At 39.0% G+C, this 27,459-nt stretch overlaps 2 protein-coding genes across 7 annotated transcripts; one reads left to right on the top strand and one right to left on the bottom strand.

The window, feature by feature from the left end:
• Positions 1–6,132, bottom strand: NPY5R (neuropeptide Y receptor Y5). 2 transcript variants are annotated; one of them, XM_082727709.1, is made up of 2 exons: positions 5,839–6,132; positions 1–1,740 (listed from the first exon to the last, which is right to left on the bottom strand). In XM_082727709.1, exon 2 carries the CDS (start codon positions 1,729–1,731, stop codon positions 391–393), a length of 1,341 nt encoding a protein of 446 aa, XP_082583835.1. In that variant the 5' UTR covers positions 1,732–1,740; positions 5,839–6,132; the 3' UTR covers positions 1–390. The 2 variants fall into 2 exon arrangements, with proteins under 2 accessions (XP_082583835.1, XP_082583836.1); XM_082727710.1 differs by lacking the exon at positions 5,839–6,132 and adding an exon at positions 5,476–5,656.
• Positions 4,913–27,459, top strand: NPY1R (neuropeptide Y receptor Y1). Of its 5 annotated transcripts, none has more exons than XM_082727713.1 (5): positions 16,353–16,694; positions 16,884–16,991; positions 18,175–18,384; positions 24,750–25,597; positions 25,704–27,459. In XM_082727713.1, exons 4-5 carry the CDS (start codon positions 24,902–24,904, stop codon positions 26,154–26,156), a joined length of 1,149 nt encoding a protein of 382 aa, XP_082583839.1. In that variant the 5' UTR covers positions 16,353–16,694; positions 16,884–16,991; positions 18,175–18,384; positions 24,750–24,901; the 3' UTR covers positions 26,157–27,459. The 5 variants fall into 5 exon arrangements, with proteins under 5 accessions (XP_082583841.1, XP_082583839.1, XP_082583838.1 ...); XM_082727712.1 differs by having other exon boundaries at positions 16,353–16,751; XM_082727715.1 differs by lacking the exons at positions 16,353–16,694; positions 16,884–16,991 and adding an exon at positions 4,913–5,189.

The raw sequence follows: 27,459 nt of genomic DNA, 5'->3' as shown, positions 1-27,459 counted from the left end.
TCAAAAATTAAATGAGTCTCAGGAAAAATATTTTTATTATAATTTTGAACCAAAAATACAGAGTTGGTTAGATACAACTTTTATTTTAAACAAAAGTTACAATTTATTTGTTTACAAGACAAGATGAAATGAACGTTAATACAATTACTTCTTACAGTGAAATTATAGATTGCATTGACACCAACTTTATACAACTAAATGAATTCATCATATTATATATAACACATTAAAGTTATTTTCCACATATTATGAACTGACATTCAACTCCAGAACTCTGTTACATAAATTCAACTTCATGTTACTAAAATTTATTTAATTTACATACAGAGTTATTGTGAATATGTTTTAGACGGTCTCAACATTTATTCTTTCCTTGGTAAACATTCAGAATTATGACAAATGAAGACACTGTATCAGGGAAATCAAATCAGCTTTGATCCCATTATTAAGAAAGCCATACAGAATAGGATTAAGGCAACAGGACATCATGCCTAACAAATGACAAATGCAATACACCAACTTGAAATGCCTGTTTGAAATAAGGTTATCATTAAAATCAGTTACCACATGGAAAAGGTGTAGGGGCATCCAGCTAACGGCAAACACTAGTATCAGTATGGTCAGTCTATAGAAAACACTTCGAGATCTCTTTTTGATTCTCATGATAGAACGGTTTACTCTCATTTCATGAACATCTGAGTTTTCTTCAGGTTTCATCTCAAAGCAGGTGGGGACCCTTGGTATGAATTTACTGGATGAAGAGGGCTGACTTTTTACAGAACCAAAGTTTTCTGGAAGCATTCTTGAGTGGTTCTCTTGAGGAGGTCTTGCTGGAGCAGGTAACACACAGGCTGTCTTCTTGCTGTATCTTCTTCTGTGTTTTCTGATTAATGAATAGCTCCATTTATGGCTGCTGGCAATTTTCACCTGAGGCCCACTCTTTTTGAATGGATGAAGAGCTAGGTTGATCATCTCATTTTCTTCTAGTTTGTTTTCTTTGTTGGACAACCCACAGCTTATACTCCTGCAGACACTGGTGTGACTTACAGTGAGACAGACCAAGGGAAGAATATACTGCACTAGCAATAAAGAGATAGTAAAAGCAATTCTGTATGAATCAGATGGCCACGACTCAACACATAAATATCTGCTGCTCAGCAATGCTGAACCAAACGTTTCCTGAAGTTCCACCAGACTGTGAAACACTGGAAGGGGAGAACAAATTGCAAAACCTAGTGTCCAGACGGTAGCAATCAGGAAGTAGCCATGATTTGCTGTTAAATTATTAGATATAGGGTGTTTTATCATGTGATACCTGACAATGGCAATTGATATCAGAATTAAAGTTGAGACCAGAACGGACACGCATTGTAGAAAAGGCATAATATGACACATGACTTTGCCAAACATCCACTGATCCAGCAGGACAGAGGTCAGTGTGAAAGGGGAGCAAAACAGCACAACCAAAATATCAGAGAAGGCCAAGTTTCCTATGAGGAAGTTGACCGTCGTCTTCTGATTACGCTTTCTCATGAGAGCCATTAAAATAAGAAGATTGCCCATAAAACCAAGAAGACTTACAAACGTATAAAGTCCAATCAGAAAATACTGCAAGTCATCCACACTGCTTTTATAGTCATCCCAGACGGGGAAATCAGAATTCCGAGTGGCAGCAGTATTGTTCTCGGTGGCAGGGGTCTTGTTATAAAACTCCTGGAGTTCTAAATCCATATTATAGCTCTGCTTGGAATAAAAAGACATTAGTTATCAACTTTTAAAAAATTACTTGACTACTATACATTAATCCACTGAGAGGGAAATGAAATTTTAAAATCTGTTCCCATACTTTATTAATCTCCTAAACAAAGTTTCCTGAGGTCTTTAATTGGTTCCAAGTGCAGGGCAAATATCAGCCAATAACAATTACAGTAAATCTAAGTCTATCGTCATTTCTATGGTGTGTTACCTTATATTTAAATAGCAGATCATGTTTTTTAGATTTACGTAGATATAATGAAAGGGAAGGAAAAGGCAAATGTATATAAAAACTTCAAGATATCCAATTTACAATAGCTCATTACTATGGTGTGGTCGTATACTCTTACCTTAAACATTCATTTGTTTCCAACTTCAAGCAAGGTCAAACTTAAAAGTCACCTGTCCTGAAGTATTCCTTGATCTACTCAATTGGCTGTGGGTCTCCTCTTTGGAACGCCCACATTGATCTGTTTACAGCTCTCTGGTGCTATATGTGACAATTTGCTTTGCAATGCAATTAAAAAACATAGCAGCCTACATTATCTATTAATAAGCAATGGAAAAGCAGAAAACTGCCTTTTACTCATTGTGGTATCTACCACAATACATGACCCAGTAACTCCACCATTGTAGGTGCTAAATAAATATTTATGAAAAAATAAAAAATTCAAACAAATGTCTAGTACCCTAAATATTATCTAATTTATGTTTATTCCAATGAAGCTTCTCAAGTGTAGCTTCTCAAATGTAGAAACACTATCCCAGGAGTTAGTCTATAGTACAGGCACTTACTAAGTGTTTATCAAGCTGTACTATTGACTATGTGTGCACAATACTCAATGGCAAAGTCATTCCCTGATCAATTCTTAGTCCTTTGAGATGTGCCAGATTATCACAGTTAGGATAGCCACTGACCAGCTAGTGTTTTTAAAAAGAAAATTTACCTGTTTATTTTTTAATTTAAAAATTGAAAATAACTTTCAGCTTTAGAAAGATTGAATAAATTCATATCATCTAAGGAAAATTTAGATCTTGAAGTTAAATGTAGAAATAATACTAATATCATACCCCATAATGAGTTTTTTCTTATGTTTTTCCCTCTCCTCATGCTCATTCACTCATCTAGCATTCTTTTATTCATTTTATTTTGGTGTGATTGCAGTCAACCTTGTGCTGCTTTCCCTGTAGCCCCAGGCCAATCCATCCCACCTCCACACAACCACACACACACACCTAATAACATGCTCTACCCTAAATGAGCATTTTGTGAATCTTTGCTCCAGTGACTTCTTACAACTGGAGATACTGCAAATGGGGCCAGGGGGAAGGAAGGGAATGCTAAGCTGTTTCTTTAACTTGCCATCTTGTAGTATGGAGGCCAAAGGCAGGATACCCAACATGGGCCACACAATGGCAGGTAGATTATTTTGAGCTGAAAATAATCAAGACCCAAAAGACTCAGGTAGAAACTCTGACCTCCCCACCAACTGCCTAAAAAAATTTAGATAGAGGACCTGCACCCAGAAAAGAGCTATTTATAGAGATTCCTTTTTGCCTAAGAAACATATGTGCACAACAGGGCAACCTTCATTTTCCAAACATCTCCTCTCACCTTCCTGCCAATGGCTTTTCTCCCTTTCCCCTCTCCTTAGTTCAGGATGACATATATACCTCATTTTGCCTGTCTTTGGAATTTCCATGCCTGTGCAGGTTCCTTGTAGGCAGGAAACTAAATTTGATTTTCTTCTGTTAATCTGTCTCATGGAAATTTAGTTCTTAGTCCAACTAGAAGAACTTTGGACAAAGAAAAATTTCTTCCTCCCTGACAATAGCCAGGGGATAATTCAAACAGTAGAAATTATTTGTCTAATAAGATTTGTCTTTTTTTTTTAAATTGAAAATCAATGGTAGAGAAAATGAAAGAAAAAAAAAACCACACACACACAAAGGATTTCTTTTCTTAAATTTACTCCTTCACTTCTCTGAAAAGAACCATAAGCAAACCTATAGTGGAAATGTAGATCTGTTTAATAATTATCTACTTTTCAGCAAGTGTTATAATGAACACTGTACAATTTTATAAAAACATAGATACTTTATACATAATAAGAGTAATGCAATATGTGCGCTTTTAAAATCTCAGAGTGCTAGAAAAATTATGAAATGTAACCAGAAAGTTTTAGAAATAAAATATTATTTTCGAAGTAATTCAATATTGACTGTGTGAAACCTTTGTTGTGTTTGCTTAGACATTTTCTTTTGTATCTAGTTTTAGCTCCCATCAGAATTCCCAGGCTGCAACATCAAACTTAATTCTCAGAGTAAAAAGTGAAAAGTTCTTTGTCAAAATGTGGTGACTTTTAGAAAGCAATGTCTTTGTAGACTTGTGCACTTTTCTGATATCATAATTTTCATATAAAAATTGATCTATAGCTGACACCAAGATGAATGAAATCTTCCGAATAGACTTTAGGTATGTTAAGTAGATAGTTCTTAAAGAGAATAGGAGGAACTGCGGGGAACTCAAAGGATACTGAAAGACAGCTACTAGATTTAAATAAGGTTCCTTTGTTAGGATAATTCCCTGTCTTCTGATAAGGCACATCTTTTCACAAAGGATGACATTCACACACAAAAGAATAAAATATATGTTTTTTCCCCCCTTCTAGCAATGATAAAATATCAGCTATTGCCTATTTTGCTATGATCCTGGAACAATGGCGAGATTCCATATTCTCAGATATTCCCATGATTTTATTTTTAAAGCTAGAATCTGGCAAAATTTGAGTTGGAAAGATAAATACAGCTTTGCTCAGCTGACAAACACGCAGGCTCGCACCACGCTTTCCTAATTCTAACAGCAGAGTTTCTTTTCCCTTGAGAAATCTGAAATGTAAAATTGCATTCCGGCTCAAAATTCTGCTGAGAGCCTCAGGCTATTCCAAGGTCTCTGGCAAAGTCTTTCGACTTTGATTCAACACGATGGTTAAGTTCCTTTAAAAGATAAACTGAAGGTCTGTGAACTTGGGGATAAAAAATTCCTTGTTTCTGGAATTCAAGGTGTGTACATGTATGGTATTGCTCGCATTTGTCCTATGAGGCCACCTTGCAAACAGGAACGCAAATCCAGGCGCGCAGCTGCCTCCAGGTCTGCGGCCAGCTGCGGGACTGCGCGGCAGGTGGACTGACCGAGGGGCGCCCGGTGGACTGCGCCCCAGGACCGCGCCAGAGCTCGGCTACGGCTGTGCACCAGCTGAACACCCTGTGGGCTGCGGTCCCCCTGCCTCGGATTCCGCCGGGCTGCACTCGCGGCTCGCCCCCAAGGGAAGCGCTAGGTCCCTGCAGAACCCCCTCCCGCTAGCTCCCGATCCAGCCCCAGAGCGGATTCCAGACACTCCTCCTGGATTCGGCCAGCGCCTGCCCCACCCCGGGTGAGTAGTTGCCCCGAACCAAAGAATTCCGCTTGGTCCCTTCCCCCTTTCCCTTGACGCCTAACAATTGCCTGTTCCTCCACCCCAAACCCCCACTTTTCCATTCGCTTTGCCTTTGGCTTCCCCACTAGCCCTCTGGGGAGCCCAGACTACACCCGGGACCCGGGACGGGTGCGACTCCCCGGCCCCGCACCGACTCCTGCCCGAGCCAGGAACGGCCTCGGCCCCTCCCTGCAGGCCCACCCCCGCGCCGAAGGGAGCGGTGGGGAGAGGCTGAACCCGGTACCTCGGGGCGCCCGGGCCGGTGCTGGTGCCTCCGCTCCCGGGAACGCGGTCGCTTCTGCGCCCGGGCGGCGGCGACTGCAGGGGGAGCACCTGGAGGTGGCGGTGGGGATGTGGTGGGGGTAGGGAGGAAGGAGCGGGGAGCAGCGGGGGTTTTAGAGGCGCCTCGGGAACACGTGACTGTTCCCGGGACCCCGGAGACCCTGCTCTAGGGCGCCTGCTCCGCGACAGCCTCTCCCCAAGCCCGGGTTCGGGGCATCCCAGCCCCTATCTTGCTGTCTGGGGCCCCAGGGAGAAGCTGCAGGCCCTCGAGATGACACCCCGTCACTCTGGCCTCTGGTTCTCGGCCGAGGCCAAGTTAACTTGCCGAGCAGGAAGATTTTTGCCGGTTCTGTCCCCAGCCTGGTGAAGTGAACTCGGAGGAGTCTTGAGCTGATGTGGAAATCAGCGCTGGGGTACCTCTAAGAGCTTCCGCTCCATGAGAAAAAGCTTCAAGGCCCAGGTTTTCTCTTTGTTCGAAAAAAATAAAAACCAAAACCAAAACAGAATGCTGCTCTTTTTGCACCTTTTTGGAATGAAGAGGGGAGAAGTCTAGGCAGGGAGGCTGATCTGAAGGGGCAGGAGACACAACGGGGTCAGAATAGGAAAAAGGGTTTATTCCCATTCCTAAGGAGAGGTAGTTGTGGGCGTGGGCAAGCGGCGTGGAACTGGGGAGTAAGGCTGAAACGGAATCCACGTTTCTCAGGACTGTTGGGTAACATAAAGAAGATGGACAGAGCTGGATTGGGGTGGGGGAGAGGTAAAAAGAGTGGTCATAGGTTTTTGTTGTTGTTGTTTGTTGTTGTTTTTAAAACAGCAACCAAAACACACTACAAAATTTGGTCCTCTGTTTCTCCTCAACAAGATTTCCATCCCCATTGTTTCCAAATCTTTATTGCAGGTTTGCCTTATTTTTGTTAGTCATTCGTTGGCAGGTATTTTAGGCTTCTTTGTATTCTCAGTGTATCTGTGTGTGTGTGTGTGTGTGTGTGTGTGTGTGTGTGTGTGTGTGTGTGTAGGAAGCAGGGAATGCGGAGAGACACTGGAGAGATTGGAAAGAGGTCCATATGTTCTTGAACATGGCCTTGCAGATGAAAGATTGTATTTCTTGTATATAACAAAACTGAAAAATGACCATGTGACAATCATAGGATCAAGGGTTTGGTGATGAGTGTAATCCCATGGGACTGGTACTCTAAACTGGGGAGGACTGTATCCCTTGGTAGCAATGCAACTTGTAAATCTAGTTTCTGGGGGCAGCAAACCCTACCTGTTTCCCCAGAAGTGGACAAAAATTCTTGTGCCTCTTCTCTCCTGTATTTTAATATTCAGTACTTGAGGAATCTATATAGACGTCATTGTATTGGCAAGAGAGTCATCCAAGAGCTCTTAAATACCTCAAGTAAATCCAGTACCTATTTCATTATTTTCTGTCTTGTTTCTGGAATACTAGTACATTATCCCCCAAAAGCTGGACAACATAGGCAGTCTGAACAGGCCCACTGGATCCTGTAGTTGGTGAGCTAAGGGATTATATGTGAAGAAGGGATGACTGGTAAGAAAACAAAGTTTGGCTCTTAGACTTTCTTAACTCCAACATCAATACGGTCAATCAAATACACATTGTCACAAAAATTTCTATTCTTCCATCCCTTGCACGGTCATAATACATACTTACTTCAAATATGCTTTGTTGTTAAAACAACTTCCAAATAAATCCCTTTGTGACTATCTTCCAAAATACTAACCTATGCTACAAGCTTTTGTGTATGTTAAAAATACAAGATGGATTTTTTTTCTTTTCCACAAATTTGTTATTTCTTTTAATGATCTCAACCCTTAAATTTAAGTAGCTGTTGTTATTATTAATGAGTATTAAAAATAAAAGGCCAACATGTCATTGAGATAAAGATTGCAGTTAACCCACCTTTTTCTTCCACTGCACATACAAACATGCAAGCCTCAAAAAGCTTTCTTTAAATACACATTCAATATATGTAGAGTAAACAAATTATTTTAAAAAATCCTTCTTTTGAAGATTTGGTCAACTTGAAAATTCCAACAATATGCTACATCAGAAGATATGAAGATCTGTGTGCTTTTATCTTCAAATTTCCCAGGAGGGATTCAAGACTAATCATCATCACTCTTTGTAGAAGATAATAAGTAATTTTCGTATTTTATGGAGTAAATTCAAGCAGGTAGAGTACTACCTCTGGGAACACAAATAGTAATGTCCACTTCTGCTCTATGTATTTTTTCCTACTCACTACTTATAAAATGCACATTTGGGAAATTAAGCTGGATTTTATGTGTGCTACAAAATTAAACTGGCTATTTTCCAGTTTTCATTGTTCTTCATCAGTTATGAAAGAAAGCATTTCTATAAAGGTGAAAGTTAAAACCTCTTGGGGCTCTTACAACAAATTATTGAATAATAAAACACTCTCCAAACGATGCCTGGGGTAACATTTCTCTGAGGAACCTGTCTATGGTTTTTGTCAAAATTATTGCTGCATTTTAATAACAGCTACCATTTGCAAAAAACAGTTACTAAAGTGCACTGACATAATCTCAGACAACATGTGATCTTTGTATATTAGTTATCAGAATAGTGGTGATTAAAAAAAGTTGAAAAATAGTATTATTTTATTTGATGCATTTTTTTTCTGTGAAAACTTTAGTTATTAAGAGTAAACATTTCTTATCCACTGTTTCTATCATGGTAAGTTTAATCCTTAATTCTTAAAAGACATGCAAAGGGCCATTTCCACATGTTATAAAAATATTTTTATGATGTGCATCACTGCTTTGATTTCTTTGGAATTGTAACAGTTTGTCATATGATCAATATTTAGGACTCAAAACAAGGAACTAACATAATTGTGAAATACGTGCAGTTTTTTAAGGAACAAAGGCAATTGAAAAAAAAGTTAACCTAATGTTTTGGGTGCATAGAGACATTTTCCCAGAAAATTCAATGATAATTTTGAGGTCCTAAGAGGGCAGGATAAACATAATGATAAGCATTTTGATAAGCATTTTGCTACTTAAGCAATACTATATCTTTCCTTTTGATTCCCTAACAATTAAATCATTAAATATAAAGCAGTGACTGATCTTCAGACAGAATGTACAGTTCTTTTTTAAAAAATAAATTTTCCATGTTAAAAAATACATACACACTTATATATATGCATGTGTGTGTATATGTATGTATATACACACAATCACATACCACAGATGTATTTGTGTAATGGACACCTGTCAGAACACCTGGATTTCATCCAGGTTTTACTCCAATTTAATGGACAAATTAATTTAGACAAAACACTTTGACCTTTGTAATTTTCACTTCCTTTGTAAAATAAAATGTTCTAACTTGTAGATATATAAAGTCCTTTAAGCTCCGACTACATATGACTTTATGCCATTAACAAGCATGCATTATAGATATATGTGTAGAAACAGAAACTTTTTGGATCTTTAGAAAAATTTCATGATCATAGAAATGGTTGCTGTCCATATTCAAAAAAACAAAAGGAATACTGTTGATAGCTTTCCATTATTACTGGCACATTCTCTTCCCTGCAGCTATATTAATAACATAATGATATTTGACTCTTCTTTTTAAAAATTGTGGATGTCTTACATATCAACAAATGATTCTTTATCTTATTATATTATTTTAAAAATTCAGCACAAAACATATAAAAGAAGAGAACATAGATTCCTTCAGAGGCATAATATTTCTATCAAATAAATCCATATATAGACCATATATTCTTCCCTGTTGTAAATCCAAACAAAAAATGATGATGTTGAAAAGTATCCCCCAATATGCTTTTTAAAAAATAAATTTTCATTTCTTAGCTAAGTTTTCATGGTTAGTATTTTAAATCTACTTATAAGTCTAAATATAGCCTCACTATATTTAAGTGGAAATGAAAGAGAACTAGTTTATTTGTTTTGGGTATGTTGGTTTGTTTTGAATAGTCTTTAAAAAGAATGTTTAGAGAACAGTTCAAATTATAAGCCCAGAATAAAAAGTTGATGTTGTTAAATGATATGCTCTTCCACAAGGTATCTGTTACCATATTCTTACTCTTATCCTGTTAATGGGTAATTCCGCTTTTAAAAGTATATTATTCAGCAGGTAGAAAAACTCATAAGACACTTTTCTGCTGGACAATATGTGCATTTTTTAAAGATTTTTATTTATTTATTTGAGAGAGAATGAAAGCGAGAGAGATCACAGAGGGAGAGGGAGAGGGAGAAGCAGATTTCCCCCTGAGCAGAGAGCCAGATGCAGGGCTTGATCCCAGAACCCATGACCTGAGGTGAAGGCAATCACTTAACCAACTGAGCCACCCAGGTACTCCCGCATTTTTAAAGGCAGTAGAATTCATTTTTCAAGTTTATACTTAATAAGAAAAGCAGAATTAACACATAAAGGAAATTTTTAAAATGAGAAGAATCGTCAAGAGAAGTATATAATAAGCATATATATGTATAAAATATATGTAGAATTTACATTTACATTATATATATACACTATATAATATATAATGTGTGTGTATAAAAGAGCAGTAATTCATCATAAATAAAACGCCCAAGGTAGTTTTAGATGTTTCAGATGAACAAATGGGCTTGATTTGTGATGTTCATAATTTATGTTATCCTACATTATTCTTTGTTCTTCCATCCTTCAACAGAACTTTTTTACTATCTTGTGATTTACCAGACAGAATTTTAGGCTGTAAGTTTAGAGAGGTGAAAAGAGTAGTCACTGCCTTCCAGAGATCACAGCGTGGGTCTGTGCAAATAAACAATTCATTACATCTGATGTACTAAATTCTATGTTAGAAATAAACTTAGAGTACTGCAGGCATATGAATAAGGCACATTCAGCCTACGGGGTATTTGGGGATATGGAGAGAAATAAAATAGGACTTTGTAGTCGAGAAGCTTTTGAATTGAAGTTTGAGGAACTGGTGAGAGTTAAATCCCCAGATGGCAGGGATGGACAAGTAAAAGGTGGAGAAATAGCGTGAAGGTGAGAGGAAGTTAACAGTCAGAGAAGTGCAAATAGTGTGATGTGACTGAGTGTGTGGGAAGTGGTGGAGGGTGATACTGAAAATATTGGTTAAAAGGACATTGCACTTGAAAGGTCTGGAGAGCAATTAGACTGTTTAAACTGAGGAGGGATGTAACTGGACCATTGTGAAAACCACTGAGGCAGAAAGACCCTTTCGCAAAGAAATAAGTAGAGCTTGATGGTGTGAAGGAACACATTGGAGAGATGTTTAAGAGAAAAATCAATATGGGAATGTGTGAGCAGTTGAATTCGAGAGTGTGAGAGAGAAATGTGGCACAGTTCTTAGATTCTGGTTTGAAGGATGGAGATGATGATAAGACTGAGATTCCTGTCCACTGGAAAGCACATTTGCCAAGGAAACCTGAAAGGTATCTGTCCTTTAGATGGAGATGTGTAGAATTGTGAGCCTACAGACAGGTAATTGGTGACAGAGGGTATGATTATGCATTAAGGTTAAAAAAAAAGAGAGAGAGAAGATTAAGAATGAGGTCTGTCATAAATTTGGGGATTTCAGGTCAATCAGGGAAAAGATAGGCAGTAACACACAAGCTTTTAGGGGGTGGTCTTGGACAGGGTTGCATGACAGGGGAAGTTTCTCCAGACAAGAGATCTTCCAAAGACAACAGCCTGGGGCTACCATCCAGAAGGGAGATAGAACAGGGGGTTCTGGGGGAGAAGGGGAAAATAGAGAGTGAGTTCACTTGCCTAAGTGATATCACTCAGTAGCAAAGTGGGGAGACTTGGTTCAGAGAGCACCAAAGCTCGGCAACAATTTGCTGTCTTTTATGGCAACAGGATTTGTCTTATCTCTGGTTAACAGATGATGGGTGCAGTTTCTCAGGGTATGAAAAGTAGACGTGTTCTAACTGGTTAAAGCGTATTTGTTTAGCTTACATTTAAAGCAATTAGATGTGTGGGAATTTAAGTTTGGTGCTGTCTGGCTTTGGGCTATTAATCCAAGCCTGCTATGCGAAGAAGAAAACAATATGGGGGCCATTTTAGGCAAATACACCGGTGCTATTTCAGGCCTGTTTATATAGCAGGATCCTAAGGAGGGAAACACCTAAGAAATAGAGGGAGACAGCAGAACCTAGGAGAGAAAACTAAGGAACATCTAATAAGGAACAAGGAAAGCCTGAAGTGTGGAGTTTATGAAGTCAAAGGAAAAGAAAATTCCAAGAGCAGAGGATGGTCAAGAGAGTCAAACACAACATAAAGAATAAATATAATAATGTCTGAATCGTTTCCACTGACTTTGATCATTGGTGTCATAGTAGGGGGGTTTTCAGGTGGGCCATATTTGAGGAGCAAAGACGGGGATAGTAAATGTTTGTTTTTGGAGAAGTTACCAGGAAAGAGAAGGCAGCTACAGAAACTATGACATGGGTGAGGAAGATACAATGCAAGAAAGAGGAATTTTATTTTTATTTTCATTTTAGTGTTTCACCAAGAAAACGGAATTGTTAAATAAACTGGTGTTATATTATTTTGTAACAAACCTCCCAAATTTAGTGGAATAAAACAACAACTCACTCATGAATTTTATGTTCATGGATTGAGTGGGAGAGCACAGTGGTGGTGGCTTGTCTCTGTCACATGGTGTTTGGGGTGTCAGCTGAGAAAACTCTGGGCTAGGCTGACTCAAAGCCTGGGGGTTGAAACAGCTGGGACGGAGCAGTCACTGCTGAAACGAGGGATGGAGAAGTGAGGGAGTAAGTGCTCTATGGCTTTTACTTAACTCAGAAGGAAGGAGGAGTCTGTTGAAACTGAGGGTATGAGATAGGAGGCTGGGAGAGAAGGGGGACAATTCGAAGAATCTTCTAAAAGGAGAGAAATCGGAAGTCACTCAAGCCCAAGAATTTCTGGGTAATATTTAAGGCTCCCCTAAGGTTGTTTTGTTTTGTTTTGTTTTGTTTTAAGACTTTGTTTATTTATTTGTCAGAGGGAGAGAACGCAAGTAGGGGGAGTAGCAGAAGGAGAGGGAGAAGCAGACTCCCCACCAAACAGGGAACCTGACGCAGAAGTCCTTCCCAGGACCCTGGGATCCTGGCCTGAGCCAAAGGTAGACAATGGGTTGAACCACTCAGGTGTCTCTCAGCTACAGTTTTGAATAATCTGTGCAGTTCAGTGATTTCTATCTTTATGCTATGCTACTAGAGGGTAGTAGTCAAGCAATTTCCTGGGTGCTGAAGAGTCCGATTATACCCCAGCCATCTTTGGATATTTATCCTCTTTCTAGATTTCTGTTTATCTGGGGAAAGAAAAGCAATGTCTAGACTTTAAACAAAGGAATGAAGAAGGGAAACTTACCTAAGCAAAGTGACACCTAGGAACATTTCATACCACCTTTGTCCAGTTTGTAATGTTTATGTGGACATAGGAGTCTTTTTTTATTTTTTCCTTTGGGAAAAATTGCACTATCTCAGGGATGTGACATAGATTTACATTACAGAGCCAAGTCTGGTCTACTGATATTGGCTGCTTGTATGGTTGTGTTGTGTTGTGTTGTGTTGTGTTGTGTTGTGTTGTGTTGTGAAAGGGTCTAATACTAAGGATGAGATTTTGGGGTGGGGGTGGTGTGAGGTGGAAGTGGAGCCAGATGAGCTGTCAGAGGTATTTGTCATAGATGATGGCAGGTCTGGAGGGGGCATTCACACCGGCCCTTCTCACCAGCTGTTCCACTCCACACCTTTGAGTATGGAGATGTGAAGGGAATAGTAATAATTATCACCAAAAGCAATAGTAGTATCATTCACAAAACTCTGTTCATTATACCATGTAATAAATACACAATGTGACACTTTTGTAAAATAGCATTACACTTTTGTTGACTGTCTAAAGGGTGTCAGACAAGGTGGGATCTGCAGGAGAATGTTTGGATATTTACTAAATAATTTGAAGACCCTAGTCCTCTAGAGTCTTATTCTGACAGTTTTAAAACAAATGCTCTGAATTTGTAGTCTATGTAATGAAATGAGAACTTTCTTGCAGTGCATTCTCATTTCAAATCAAGAACAAATCCATAAATACTACTTAGTTTCTCTACACAAAGAAGGTAATTGAATTGCTTGCCTACCTACGTGTATACTAACATTTTAACTAAATTGTTACTTCTTTCTGCAAGTTAATTCTTAAAAGACAATTGAATTAAGTGATTGTATTGAGCATTTGATTATATTAAGCAATTTAGTCAAAACTCTTTACCTCCTGTATTTCATTGGTTCTAAGATGAGGAATTTAAAAAAATATTTTAGTACTCTAACTTTGAGATTCATTTACAATTGGTTATGTGTCATTGCTTTACTGGAAGCATTTTCTTTCTTCTTCAGTGGTCCATAAAATAATGTTGCATCTATATTCTGTGACATCACTGATTCAAATAAATGCAATAGGTAATTACAGAAAGAAGGAAAAACTGGAACCTAATTAATGCATAGAATATGAACTGATTCATGGTTCATATTAAGTTTTACCCCAATGGAATTTTTTCCTTCAGTGGCATCCACTTTATAGTTTTCATATGTAGTGTAAATGTCTATCAAGATTTTTCTGAGTCATAATTTATGATAACTTTCCTGTATTGAGCCTAATAGCATTTTAGAATCTTTAACCATTGCAGCAGAAATTTATCAGGAGACCAAAAAAAGAAGGTACAATGGATAAATTCTATCAGCAGATATAGTGATATACTTTTATCTATGCAGTCATTGAATCATTCTATTTAAAGGGCCAGACCATGTTTTAGATGATAAAACTAAGGTCTATAGAGATTTAATGAGCAGAGCCTTCTGTTTAAATGATAGAAAAAAAAAAAAACTTGCCCAAGAGCACATGAGAACAGGTCATTAGTTTAATTCTCCTAGTCATGGCTTATAGGCCAGATGGCAATGAAATTTCAGAAAGAAATATATGAAATGGAAAAAGTTCTCTCTCCCTAACAAAGATGAGGTTTTATCTAGCTTGAATACCAGATAAGAAAGTATGCAACTGGCTGTTCATTAAACAGTAGAAAAAGAACTTATCTTTATTTCACACATATATTCTCTTTAGTATATCTTTTGAGGAATTCAGATTACTCTTTAACACATGTCTTCTGAGGAACTCAGATTACTTTATGTCAAACCTTCCATAAGATTACATTATAAGAGGATCTTATGGTGTATTTGGTTATTATATATGCTGAATTTTTTTTATTTTACAATTTAAAAAATTTTATTTATGTTTTACACCGTGGGACAGTTCTTAATAAATGGTATTTCTTGAGAATTATACAATGTGTTGCTGTTGTTGAACATTTTGAAACTTTTTTTTTTGTACCACAAAATTTGACATAGAAAAGTCTTTGAGACCAATGATCTTTCAAAGATTGGTATTTGATATTTAATATTTCAAGGGTGCAGCTTTATAAATTTGCCTTATGGGTGACAATTTGTAACAATTCAGTTAATAAAATGGTAAACTACATGAGCCACAGTAGTTTAAACATTATTATAGACATGCCTTTATTAACATTCTTGGAAAATACAGAAAAGAAAGTGTCTAATGAGTCCAGATTACATATTCAACTCCAAAATATTTGCTGACATAGTAAAAATGCTACATAAAAATGTATTCCTCAAAGAAGATTAGATAACTTAATTTGTAATTCTTGCAGTAGACTGAGAACAGTCAATTTGATAATCAGAACCTTGGAGCAAACTTGCTTCTCAGAATGTGACTTGAGGGAATGGAGTAGACAGAAGGCAACAAGAAATCTAAAGAGTATTGCTCTTTAAAAAAACTGAGGTTCCTAAGTTAGGCTTTATATTTTTGTCCTTGGTTAAAAAAAAAAAAGAAGAAGAAAGAAAAGAACTTAAAAAGAAAATATATATGCCATTTTACTGTTTAGCCAGTAGTAGGATTTTGTAAAATGTATGCTCACATCTATTATTGTAGTTTATTACATGAGCATGATATTTTAATTCTTTCCCTTTTCAAGTATATAAAAATATTTCTAATGACAAATAATTTAGAAAGATTTCCTGAGGAAAAAAAACCAGAAATGTTTACATCACTATATAAATAAACCAGCTATGACTTATACTGAACTTTAAATAGTGTTTATTTTGCCTAATAGCCAGAGAAAGAAAACATTTTTTAACAGTGTAAAGTTCAGGTCATTCCATTTTTCTTGAAATTTTGTTTTGTCTTAGTTTGAAGACAGAATGCAATCATAGTTGTTGTGCGTATCCTAGGCAGTGTTGTTTATCTTTATTAGGAACACTTTTTATTTTCTGGCAGCTTGATTTGGAAGAAGTTGTATTCATCCTCACCAGTAAACAATTATTGTGTGCATGTGTTTGCGAAATACACAACTTTGGTTTTTCAAAGTGGAACACAACTATGCAAAACATCTAAGATCAGTGTATCAGTAATTATCCAGAATCCCCCGGCACCATGATGGGTTTGCTACTGTCAAGGTCCTCCTGTGTACATGCCATTCTTTCCTTCATAACGTTCAGTACAGCAGTAGACTAAGCTCCGAGGCAATGGCATTGACTCTTTTTGACCAGTAGGGAAATGTTCCGTTCATCGTGCTCCCCTAAAGAATGCAGCTAGGCACTGGGAACAAACCTGACGGCATTTTCTCAGAGGAAAGAAAGGACTGCAGGGTCAGGCTGTCTCCTCCGAGATTTGCTACTTTATTATTATTATTATTATTATTATTATTATTATTATTATTTTAAAAGAAAGGTCGTCTCTTTGTTCGCTTTTAAAACGGGGAAAAATCTTCTCGGCACTGGTGTGCGAAATATACAAACGTCACCAAAGAAAGGGAGAAACCTATTAGTAGCATTGTTGCGGTGACTTCCACGCTTCCTTTTCTCCCAAATACCAATGCCTTTCATTCTTGAGTTCGGCGGCCGCTCCCGCTTTTCGGCCGGTTACAACTTCGGCCACAAGATGGCACTGACCCGCAAACAAAGGGACACACCGCGGCTCCGACTTCGGAAGAGCCTCCGATCGCCGTCTCGCCTTCCCGGGAGTCGAGGAGTGCGCGGACGAGGGCTTACTTTGCTCTGCTCCGTGCGTCTGTGTCGAACAACGTGCGGATAGGTTTAATTGCTCTTCTTTCCAGAATTCCTAGGCAACGCGCCCCAGAGGTGGACGTCCAAGCCGGGGTGGCTGCGGGGGGGAGCATCGGGCGCTACTCGCGGGGCGCCGTCACGTGATCCGGGGATGAGGTGGAGTTCGGCTTTAAGGGGGCGTCTCTTCCTATCTTCATCAATCTTTAGGATTTGAGCAGGAGAAATACCAGCGGATCTTTTCTCCCCTCTCTGTGCCCTTCCGTTACCGTTCTTCCCGCTTTCATAAACGGGCGGAAAAGACGAATCCAACGGAGGGTAAGTTTCAAGTTTACACGTTTTAAGGGACTTTTGGAGAAATCTCTCATTGATGGCGTGAAGGATGAGAGAGGGGAAAAAAAAAAAAAAAAAAAAAAAAAAGTACGAGTGCCCGAAATTGACTCTGGGAAACTGAGGTGGGGCGCGGCCGGCCTTTCCCTTGGGCTCTCGGTGCAGGCAGGTCGCAAGGTGTAGCAGAGGATCGGACCGCGCCGGGACTAATGCCCGCGGATGCGGGCCGACGTTAGGAACCGGGAGTTGGCGGCATCCGCACACCTTGCTCCCCCAAGGCTTCTGCACCGGGGTACAAGTTCTCCCCACTTGGGGTTCTCCTAAGACCGTCTTCCCCTGACCTCTCTTATCTTTGGCGTTTTTCTGGAGCCGGCTGCCCAGTCGAGGATCGGGTCGCTGGGATGGTCTGGGGAATGGGGGCGGGGGGTTGGCCGGCGGTCCCCCTTGGTCCCCCTCGCGCCGCACGTGTTCCGCAGGGAGCTGGCGAAGGCGCAGGCTTGCCTGGGGGGCCTCGGACCTGAGCGCAGGCACGGTCCCCCCGCCCCCCCCCCCCCGGACACTTGTGGGTTCCGCGCATCTGGCCAGGAAAGGAGCCCCTCTCCCTCGGTGCTGACCCGTCCAGTCTGTGCGCCCTGGTAGTACACCCTGAGCCGTATTCTTTCAATCACTGAACTCTTCAGCTGCTTTTAGAACAGCGATGACGGAACCTGGCAAGATGAGGAGATCGGGTATGGACGGGAGGTACAGGTGGTTTAAGAGTGCTCCGCTGGTCTCCAGGTAGACTGCAGCGGCGAATGTTTTAAGAACTGATGTTAGTCACAGAGAACGGTATTTGGACTCTGCCCCTTTTTAAAAATTTTTTATTGGTTTGGATGCCTTTGTTTGCCAGTCTCATCATCATAGGTGGAGATGTTCCTTGATACATGGGTGGCAAACGGGTGTTCGTGAAGGCGTGGGGGGTGGGGAGGGCGGGAAGGTTAAGGATGAGGAAAATTTGGGGCAATTTACCTAGTTACACAATATGAAAAAGGTGGGCATGGAATTTTGATTGAACCACGCCGTTTCTTTCTCTGCCAACTGCTGGAGCACAGAAAAACCTAGGGGAAGGCAGAGAGGGAGTGTGTTTTGACATTTATTTTCACTTTTTCTCCCCCCCCCCCCCCAACCCCAGAGTGCTCAGATTTGTCATGCCCACCTGGATCCTGTGCAAAAGCCTAACTCACTAGGTGACACGCAGGCGGGGGGCGTTCAGAGCCTGCCTGTCTCTACCTGCACAGAAACATAGAAGCAGTATCTGGCAGTCCCAAGACTCTAGAATGCTTCTCTGGTGAAGAAGAGAGCAGAAAGCTATCCAGCCCAGCTGCCCACCTATGTCTAAAGCGTGAGTGCTTTTCGGGGGGTGACTACCGCATTCTGAGTCTTCCCTTATCATTTTAAGGCAGCTGTCGTTGAACCAGGGGAGGAAGAAACAGGATTACGTAATCACACAGACAAATTAGCAGTAACTTTAGGAGGCTGTGTGTAACAAGCCTGGCATTTCTTTTCCAAAACAAGTAAGGTGAACAGACAGTTCTGAGGTATGAAAAAATGTATCTGCTGTAGACTATGACCAGCAAGTTGTATTTTCAGGTAGTGACAGCACTGAGAAAGGCAAGCAGTGAAAGGCCAGCATTCTCGTTGGAAAAGAGAAGGAAATTTCCCTTTGAAAGGGGACCACGTTTCCAACTATTGATGCATGTAGTATCTCTATTGTCTCTAATTGCTCATAACAGCTATATTGAGATTTAGCAGGCTTTAATTTTTGCAGTGTCTGTAGTTGTGTATCTTATTTTAAATATCGGGATGGTAACTATCAAATTCTTTTCCTTTTCAAAGATAATGTATATAAATTCCTTTCAGTATTATTTTCTGACAACTATTCTTTCTTGAAGTTATACTAAGGTAGGCTGAAAGTACACATTTTATCCAATGAAGAACTGTTTTACCAAACTAGAATGACTATCATATATGCACTTAGAAAAGGAAGCTTTGCAAATACTTTAAAAAAAATTAGTTTACATTTTCTGTATAGCTAACTTAACGTCTACTTAGTAGAAAGACTACTGTTCCTTACCAGAGCATGTCCATCAAATATAATTTCATTAAAAAAAATATAATTTCAAAGGTGTCAGAGTTGAATTTCAGTATTCACCTAAGACCATAAGAAACTGCCTTTGTAGCCCACACAATGTATTATGTGTTGGATTTTGTCAAAATAAGTCAGTGGATTTAAAATTTCTATTTTTCTTCCTTTCCACGGTAAACACTTTAGTCCGTGCCTCCGTTATCTCTAATCTGGATTTTTGTATTAGCCTCTTAATGAATCTCTCTCCTTCTTCTCTTTCCTATCTTAAGTCTGTTGAAAACAGCAAATAGAGTAACATTTAAAACAAGCCATATAACTTCACGCCTTTACCAAAGACTCTCCAGTGATTCCTCATCTTTCCCAAGAAAAAGTCAAACTGTCCCGTGGAATAAGTCCTTAATGTAATCTGTTCCTCTTCAGTTTACCCTTTCTAATTAACTTTCTACTAGTCTCTCCCTTATTTATGGCACTTCTCATTGCTTTTTAGCGTACCAGGAACACTCCAGCCTTAAGGATTTTATGTTTGTTCTTTTCACATGGGATGCAGTCCCTGACATATCCCATACATGGCTTCCTCACTTACCACTTTCAAGTCTTAGTTCATATGCCATCTTTTCAGACAAGCAGAGGCCTTCCTTACCACCCAGTAACAAAGTGTAACTTCCAACAACCCCAGTTCCCCTTCGTTGCTTTTCTGTGTAATACTTACCATCTGCCATACTTTCCCTTGTACCAATTTATTTTTTCTTGGCTTTCTTTGCCCACAAGACTAGAAACTCAAAAGACAAGGTCACTGTTGTCTCCACTAAAACCATGCCTGACACAAACTAAGTGTTCAATAAATATTTACTGGATAAATGAATTTTCTTTCAGAAACAATTCCTTTTTTATAAACATGGAAATGGAGGGGCGCCTGGGTGGCTCAGTGGGTTAAGCCGCTGCCTTCAGCTCAGGTCATGATCTCAGGGTCCTGGGATCAAGTCCCGCATCGGGCTCTCTGCTCAGCAGGGAGCCTGCTTCCCTCTCTCTCTCTCTCTCTGCCTACCTCTCCGTCTACTTGTGATTTCTCTCTGTCAAATAAATAAATAAAATCTTTAAAAAAAACAAACAAACATGGAAATGGAACATTTCCCCTTATATACCTGACCTAATATAGTGAGTATTGTAATTAGTATCCATCAGCCATGTAAAAGGACTATGACAGAATTCAGTTATTGATGTTAGGATTAATTCACACAAGAACATACTATTCCAGCCATGAGCCTACAATGTCAGTCAACAGATTTTTGTTCTAAATCTAGTATTTGGAAGGTGCTATGAGGTATATACACTACGTGCCTTAAAAAGATTATAGCGTAAGTGGGAGGAGCCAGTTAAGGATGCAGGAGCACTAAATGGTGCTTTGAAAGATGGGTAGCATTTGAATTGGTGATGAGACAGAGTACCCAGCAAGAGCAATGGCAGAGACAGAGATGAATGCAGAAGCTAAAACAGGCTAGGGGGCACTTGGTGTACTATGAAGACACTGACCCACTTGGAACAGAGCATTCACCATGGGGCTCTTGCGGCAGGAAGTGAAAGGCAAAGAGAAGCAAAATGTAGAGGTCTTCAAGTGTTAGGCTGAGGAATGTACTCATAATGTCTTTTTCCAGGATACTTATTTCTCTGGTGTGTGTAGTGACAGGGAGCCATGAGAAGTTGTGGGATAAAGAGGATGCACTTTCCAATCAAGCTAGTTTTACTTTAAATAATGAAGAGAAAATCACAATTAACTAATAAGTCATGTTGAATAACTTGGCAGCAACAGGAATATGAGGTATGATGGGAAAATTTTCTTGAATTCTTCAGTGAGGAATTTGTAAAGAAATGTTAGATTATTACTTACTTCTTCAGGGTTCATTCTCAGACACTAAGAAGAAGATTATTCTCTCTGCCTTTAGCATTTTTTAAAAGATTTTATTAATTTATTTGACACAGAAAGAGAGATCACAAACAGGGGGAGTAGAAGAGGGAAAAGCAGACTCTCTGCGAGCTGGGAGCCTATATGGGATTCAATCCCTGAACCCTGGGGTCATGACCTGAGCTGAAGGCAGATGCTTAACGACTGAGCCAACCACGTACCCCATGCCTTTGGCATTCTTGAGAGATAAAGGGTGATGGCTGCATGAGTTCAGGAGCCATTATGTATTGGTTGTTGCACAGAGGAAGGGGGAGCCATACTTCTAAAAACATTTACACTGTATGGTAACTAACATAACATAATTACAAAAAAAAAAAAAAGAAAGAAAGAAAAAGAAAAGAAAAGAAAAGAAAGGAAAAACAAACAAAAAGTTGAAATCATTCCTAGTCTTAATTCTTCCATTATCACTAAATGTTAGAAACCTTTATTTTTTTAAATGTATTTTTTTTAAGATTTTATTTATTTATTTGACAGACCGAGATCACAAGTAGGCAGAGAGGCAGGCAGAGAGAGAGAGAGGAGGAAGCAGGCTCCCTGCTGAGCAGAGAGCCCTATGGGGGGCTCCATCCCAGGACGCTGGGATCATGACCCAAGCCGAAGGCAGAAGCTTTAACCCATTGAGCCACCCAGGTGCCCAGAAAACTTTATTTTTATTCTTCAGTTTTCTAAAGTCAAGTTGTGATTTTATAATAAAAAACACCTCATATTCTAGAAAGCGAAAACACTCAAGGAAAATTTCATTAGATGTGCCTCTTAAAAGGCAAATGTTCACTAAATTTCTTATCTCCTTTGAACTGGAAGTAAATCTGCATGATTTTCTTTATTCTCACATAAAAAAAGAAATAAATGCAATTCCCTTTCTTAACACAGGCACAATGGCCTGTTAATTAACATAAAAAACCCTGAATCGCATATATTTATTTAGCAAACTAGAGGAAATCAGATTTTTTTAAAAGGAGCTTTTCATCTCTAAAACCACTGTCTGTAATTTCTCTTGTTGGTTAGAAAAGAGTCTTTGTGTCACAAAATGCTGTGAAAGATCAAAATTACCCCAAACATGTAGGTCCCTGCCTTGTATCAGTATACAGTCTAGTGGGGAGGGAGGATATTTACATGTATAAAACCTTAGAAATCCTTTGAAAACTGCTGATGTATTAAAATCCTAGAACCTCGGGCGCCTGGGTGGCTCAGTGGGTTGAGCCGCTGCCTTCGGCTCAGGTCATGATCTCAAGGTCCTGGGATCGAGTCCCGCATCGGGCTCTCTGCTCAGCGGGGAGTCTGCTTCCTCCTTTCTCTCTCTGCCTGCCTCTCTGCCTGCTTGTAATCTCTCTCTGTCAAATAAATAAATAAAATCTTTAAAAAAAAAAATCCTAGAACCTTAAAGTTAGAAGGAATTTCAGTTACAGTCATTTAAATCTCCCATACAATGTAAGAGCTCCCCAAAAGTCGTTCATACAGTAGCTGCAAACTCTTGTGTATGGAGCATCCCAGAGTTTTGCAGGCAGTTGATTTTCTTTCATTAAACTTTTGTTCCTCATAATGATGTGAAATTTGTTTTATTTTTATTTTTATTTTTTTAAAGGTTTTATTTATTTATTTGACAGAGAGAGAGAGAGACAGAGATCACAAGCGGGCAGAGAGGCAGGCAGAGGCAGAGAGAGAAGCAGGCTCCCCGCTGAGCAAGGAGCCCAATAAGGGGCTCGATCCCAGGACCCTGATCATGACCTGAGCTGAAGGCAGCAGCTTAACCCACTGAGCCACCCAGGCGCCCCTGTTTTGTTTTATTTTTAATACACACTGTGTTATACTTTCCCTGGTCCTATTTCTTACTTGTATAGTTAGGTATGATATTTTAAGCCCAGTTCCCCAGGGTACATGCTACCCATTCAAATATGAGAAGACGTCTATACTGTTCCTGGTCTTTTCTGGATTAAACATCTTCTGTCCCTTCCACAGTCCTTCATATGACAAAGGGTTTTTTTGTTTTGTTTTCCAATTTATTTTACTTCTTTTCAGTGTTCCAGCATTCATTGTTTATGCACCACACCCAGTGCTCCATGCAATACGTGCCCTTCTTAATACCCACCACCGGGCTCACCCAACCTCCCACTCCCCTCCTCTCCAAAACCCAAAGTTTGTTTCTCAGAATCCACAGTCTCTCATGGTTTGTCTCCCCCTCCAATTTCCCCCAACTCATGTCTCTGCTCCATCTCCCAATGTCTTCTGTGTTATTCCTTATGCTCCACAAGTAAATGAAATTATATGATAATGGACTCTCTCTCCTTGACTTATTTCAAGCATAATCCCCTCCAGTCTCGTCCATGTTGATACAGAAGTTGGGTATTCATCCTTTCTGATGGACTACTCCATTGTATATATGGACCATATCTTTTTTTTTTTTAAGATTTTTTAAAAATTTATTTATTTGACAGACAGAGATCACACATAGGCAGAGAGAGAGAGGAAGGGAAGGTGTCTCCCTGTGAGGCAGAGAGCCTGATGCAGGGCTCGATCCCAGGACCCTGGGATCATGACCTGAGCCGAAGGCAGAGGCTTTAACCCACTGAGCCACCCAGGTGCCCCCAGACCAAATCTTTATCTCTTCATCCGTTGAAGGGCATCTTGGTTCTCTCCGCAGTTAGGCGACTGTGGCCATTGCTACTATGAACATTGGGGTACAGATGGCCCTTCTTTTCACTACATCTGTATCTTTGGGGTAAATACCCAGTGGTGCAATTGCAGGGTCATAGGGAAGCTCTATTTTTAATTTCTTAAGGGATCTCCACACTGTTTTCCAAAGGGTGGAAACTTGCATTCCCACCAATGGTGTAAGAGGGTTCCCCTTTCTCCACATCCTCTCCAACACATGTTATTTACTGTCTTGTTAATTTTGGCCATTCTAACTGGTGTAAAGTGGTATCTCAATGTGGTTTTGATTTGAATCTCCCTGTTGGCTAATTATGATGAACATTTTTTCATGTGTCTGTTAGCCATTTGTATTTCTTCTTTGGAGAAGTGTCTGTTCATGTCTTCTGCCCATTTTTTGACGTGATTATCTGTTTTGTGTGTGTTGAGTTTGAGGAGTTCTTTATAGATCTTGGATATTAGCCCTTTGGAATAACAAAGGTTTCTGATATTTCACTGTATTGATGATCCCCTTTTGCATATACTTGTGCTAAATAATGTCTGCCTTAAAGAGCAGGTCACAATATGGTTGAGTTTTTAGTACAACTTAATGAATTAGTTCATTTATAGTAGGAAGAATAAGGGAAATTTGTATTATTGTTTTTTCTTTATTTCATAGCTTATGTGTTAATCTGTGCATTATTTTTTTCCATAATCATATTTTTATAATGTTTAGGAATCTGTAACATTGGTTTCTATAAAACTTTTGGGGGTAAGATTTACATACACCTTACTAATTTACAGACTACTACATTTTGCTGAATCAAAATGTAGTAATTGCAAGTCCAATTAAAAATATTAGAATTGTTTTTCTAAAAATGTTTGCACGGTCTCTGCTGTTTTAAAAAGATGTTTATACAGATTACATTTGTTTATTTATTTCAATGTCTTCACTTAAAACAGTACTATGAGTCAGAATTTATACTGACTTCTCTGAATAAAATTAGTAATGCCATTGGTCATTTTCTCTTTACAGATTGTTCAGTTCAAGGGAATGAAGAATTCAGAATTATTTTGAGAAATGGATTCCAATATGGAGAATTAAGAAAAAGCTGAACATTTGATCTGCTTTGAAGAAACATATTTTCCATTTGTCTAGCGTAATCTATAACAACCAAACCAATCAAAATGAATTCAACCTTATTTTCCCAGGTTGAAAATCATTCAATCTTCTGTAATTTTTCAGAGAATTCCCAGTTTTTGGCTTTTGAAAGCGATGATTGTCATCTGCCCTTGGCCATGATATTTACATTAGCTCTCGCTTACGGAGCTGTAATTATTCTTGGGGTCTCCGGAAATCTGGCCTTAATTATAATCATCTTGAAACAAAAGGAGATGAGAAATGTTACCAATATCCTGATTGTGAACCTTTCCTTCTCAGACTTGCTTGTTGCCATCATGTGTCTCCCTTTCACATTTGTCTACACCTTAATGGACCACTGGGTTTTTGGTGAGGCAATGTGCAAGTTGAATCCTTTTGTGCAATGTGTTTCAATCACCGTGTCCATTTTCTCTCTGGTTCTCATTGCTGTGGAGCGCCATCAGCTGATAATCAACCCGCGAGGGTGGAGACCCAGTAACAGACATGCTTATGTAGGTATTGCTGTCATTTGGGTCCTTGCTGTGGTTTCTTCTCTACCTTTCCTCATCTATCAAGTATTGACAGATGAGCCGTTCCAGAATGTAACACTTGACGCATTCAAGGACAAATACGTGTGCTTTGATAAGTTTCCATCGGACTCCCATAGGTTATCTTATACAACTCTCCTCTTGATGCTGCAGTATTTTGGCCCACTCTGTTTTATATTTATTTGCTACTTTAAGGTAAGAAAACGTTTCCCCCTACCTTCCATTTTAACCTTCTTTCCACAGAATTCCACATTAAATTCGTGGTTCTATTTGAACTTTTTTCTTTCCCCCCTCTCTGTAGATATATATACGCTTAAAAAGGAGAAACAACATGATGGACAAGATGAGAGACAATAAATACAGGTCCAGTGAAACCAAAAGAATCAACATCATGCTGTTGTCCATCGTAGTAGCATTTGCAGTCTGCTGGCTACCCCTTACCATCTTTAACACTGTGTTTGATTGGAATCATCAGATCATTGCTACCTGCAACCACAATCTGTTATTCCTGCTGTGCCACCTTACAGCAATGATTTCCACTTGTGTCAACCCCATATTTTATGGATTTCTGAACAAAAATTTCCAGAGAGACTTGCAGTTCTTCTTTAACTTTTGTGATTTCCGGTCTCGGGATGATGATTATGAGACAATAGCCATGTCTACCATGCACACAGATGTTTCTAAGACGTCTTTGAAACAAGCAAGCCCAGTCGCATTTAAGAAAATCAACACTGATGATAATGAAAAAATCTGAAACTCCTGTAGAATATGGTCCCAAATGACATCTGTCTAAAAACAAGCACAACCTGTAACATCTTTTCATTACCTGTTCCCCCAGGGAGTGAGGTTATAATCATTTAAGAAAGACCAAGATTTGCTTGTCTTGCTTTTTAATGCTTTTATTGTAGCTGTCATAATTACACTGGGACAAAATGTATGGGCTTTGGAATCTTCTGGCAATAGTTTTGACCAGACATCCTTGAAGTGCTTTTTGTAAACTTCTGCATATAATACAAAGACTTTTATATTCAATTTGTTGGAATGAAGTTTCTTTAAATTATTACTATTGACTGACTTTAGAAGCACTGCATCTGAAACTCATTAGGTCAGGCCATCCTGTGTTGATTAGATTAGACGGTCATTGGACTGGGCAATCTTGATGTAATGATAGACATATTTCAGTCTGTTACAGAGGTGATAGCATGCAAGAGCAGCATTTGAGATGTGGAGTTAAGCCTACCCGTCTTGCAGACCTACAGTCTGAAGTCACTGAGTTGTTTGCTTTTTTTTTTTTTTTTTTTTTTGCTGTAAGACCGGATTTAATTTGCTCCTGATTATCACTTGAGATAAAAATGCATTAAAAAAATACTTATCAGCTGTGAATATCATGGGGAATTGGGCCACCCACAAGAATTAAGTGGGAAAGCAATTCTCTAACTTCAAAACTATTTTGGTACCTGACAACCAAAGGATTTCAGAGTAATTAATTTAACAAGAAAATTAGTATTGCAGCATATATTTGAATTGTATTCATCAGAATTGTTTGTCATGAGGTTTTCATTCTTCACAGACTGTTCAGTGTTTGTTAAGCATAAATCTATATGTGACTCAAAAGACATTTCCAGCTTACAATACATAAAAACACAAAGTGTATTTTCCATACATCAGTGCCTACAAAGTAACACATTTTTAACTTTTTCAATGTCCATTCTTCAAAAAAGGACACCAAAGTATGCTGTTAAAAGAATGTTCACTCTGGCTAGCAGGGCTAAATACCTGAAAACTGAGAACACTTCATATAACCCATATTAACCTGTATAAACTGTGTGCCTTGTGGAGTCATAAATAATGTACTTTATAAACTACTAAGTGGCTGTGTCGTGTTAATATATTTAATTTTATGTATTGTATATCATGATTGAGCCTCAGAATCATTTGGAGCAAAGATATTTTAAGGAACAAGATACAACTTCAGTGTATTATAAAAGTATTAAATGTGTTTGATTTTAGAAAGACATTTTCTTTATTAAAATTGTTTTTGCTTTTTCTGACTAGTT

Source organism: Mustela nivalis (assembly GCF_964662115.1).
Source record: "Mustela nivalis genome assembly, chromosome: 4".
Taxonomy (NCBI): domain Eukaryota; kingdom Metazoa; phylum Chordata; class Mammalia; order Carnivora; family Mustelidae; genus Mustela; species Mustela nivalis.
This window is presented reverse-complemented; position numbering and strand designations above follow the sequence as displayed.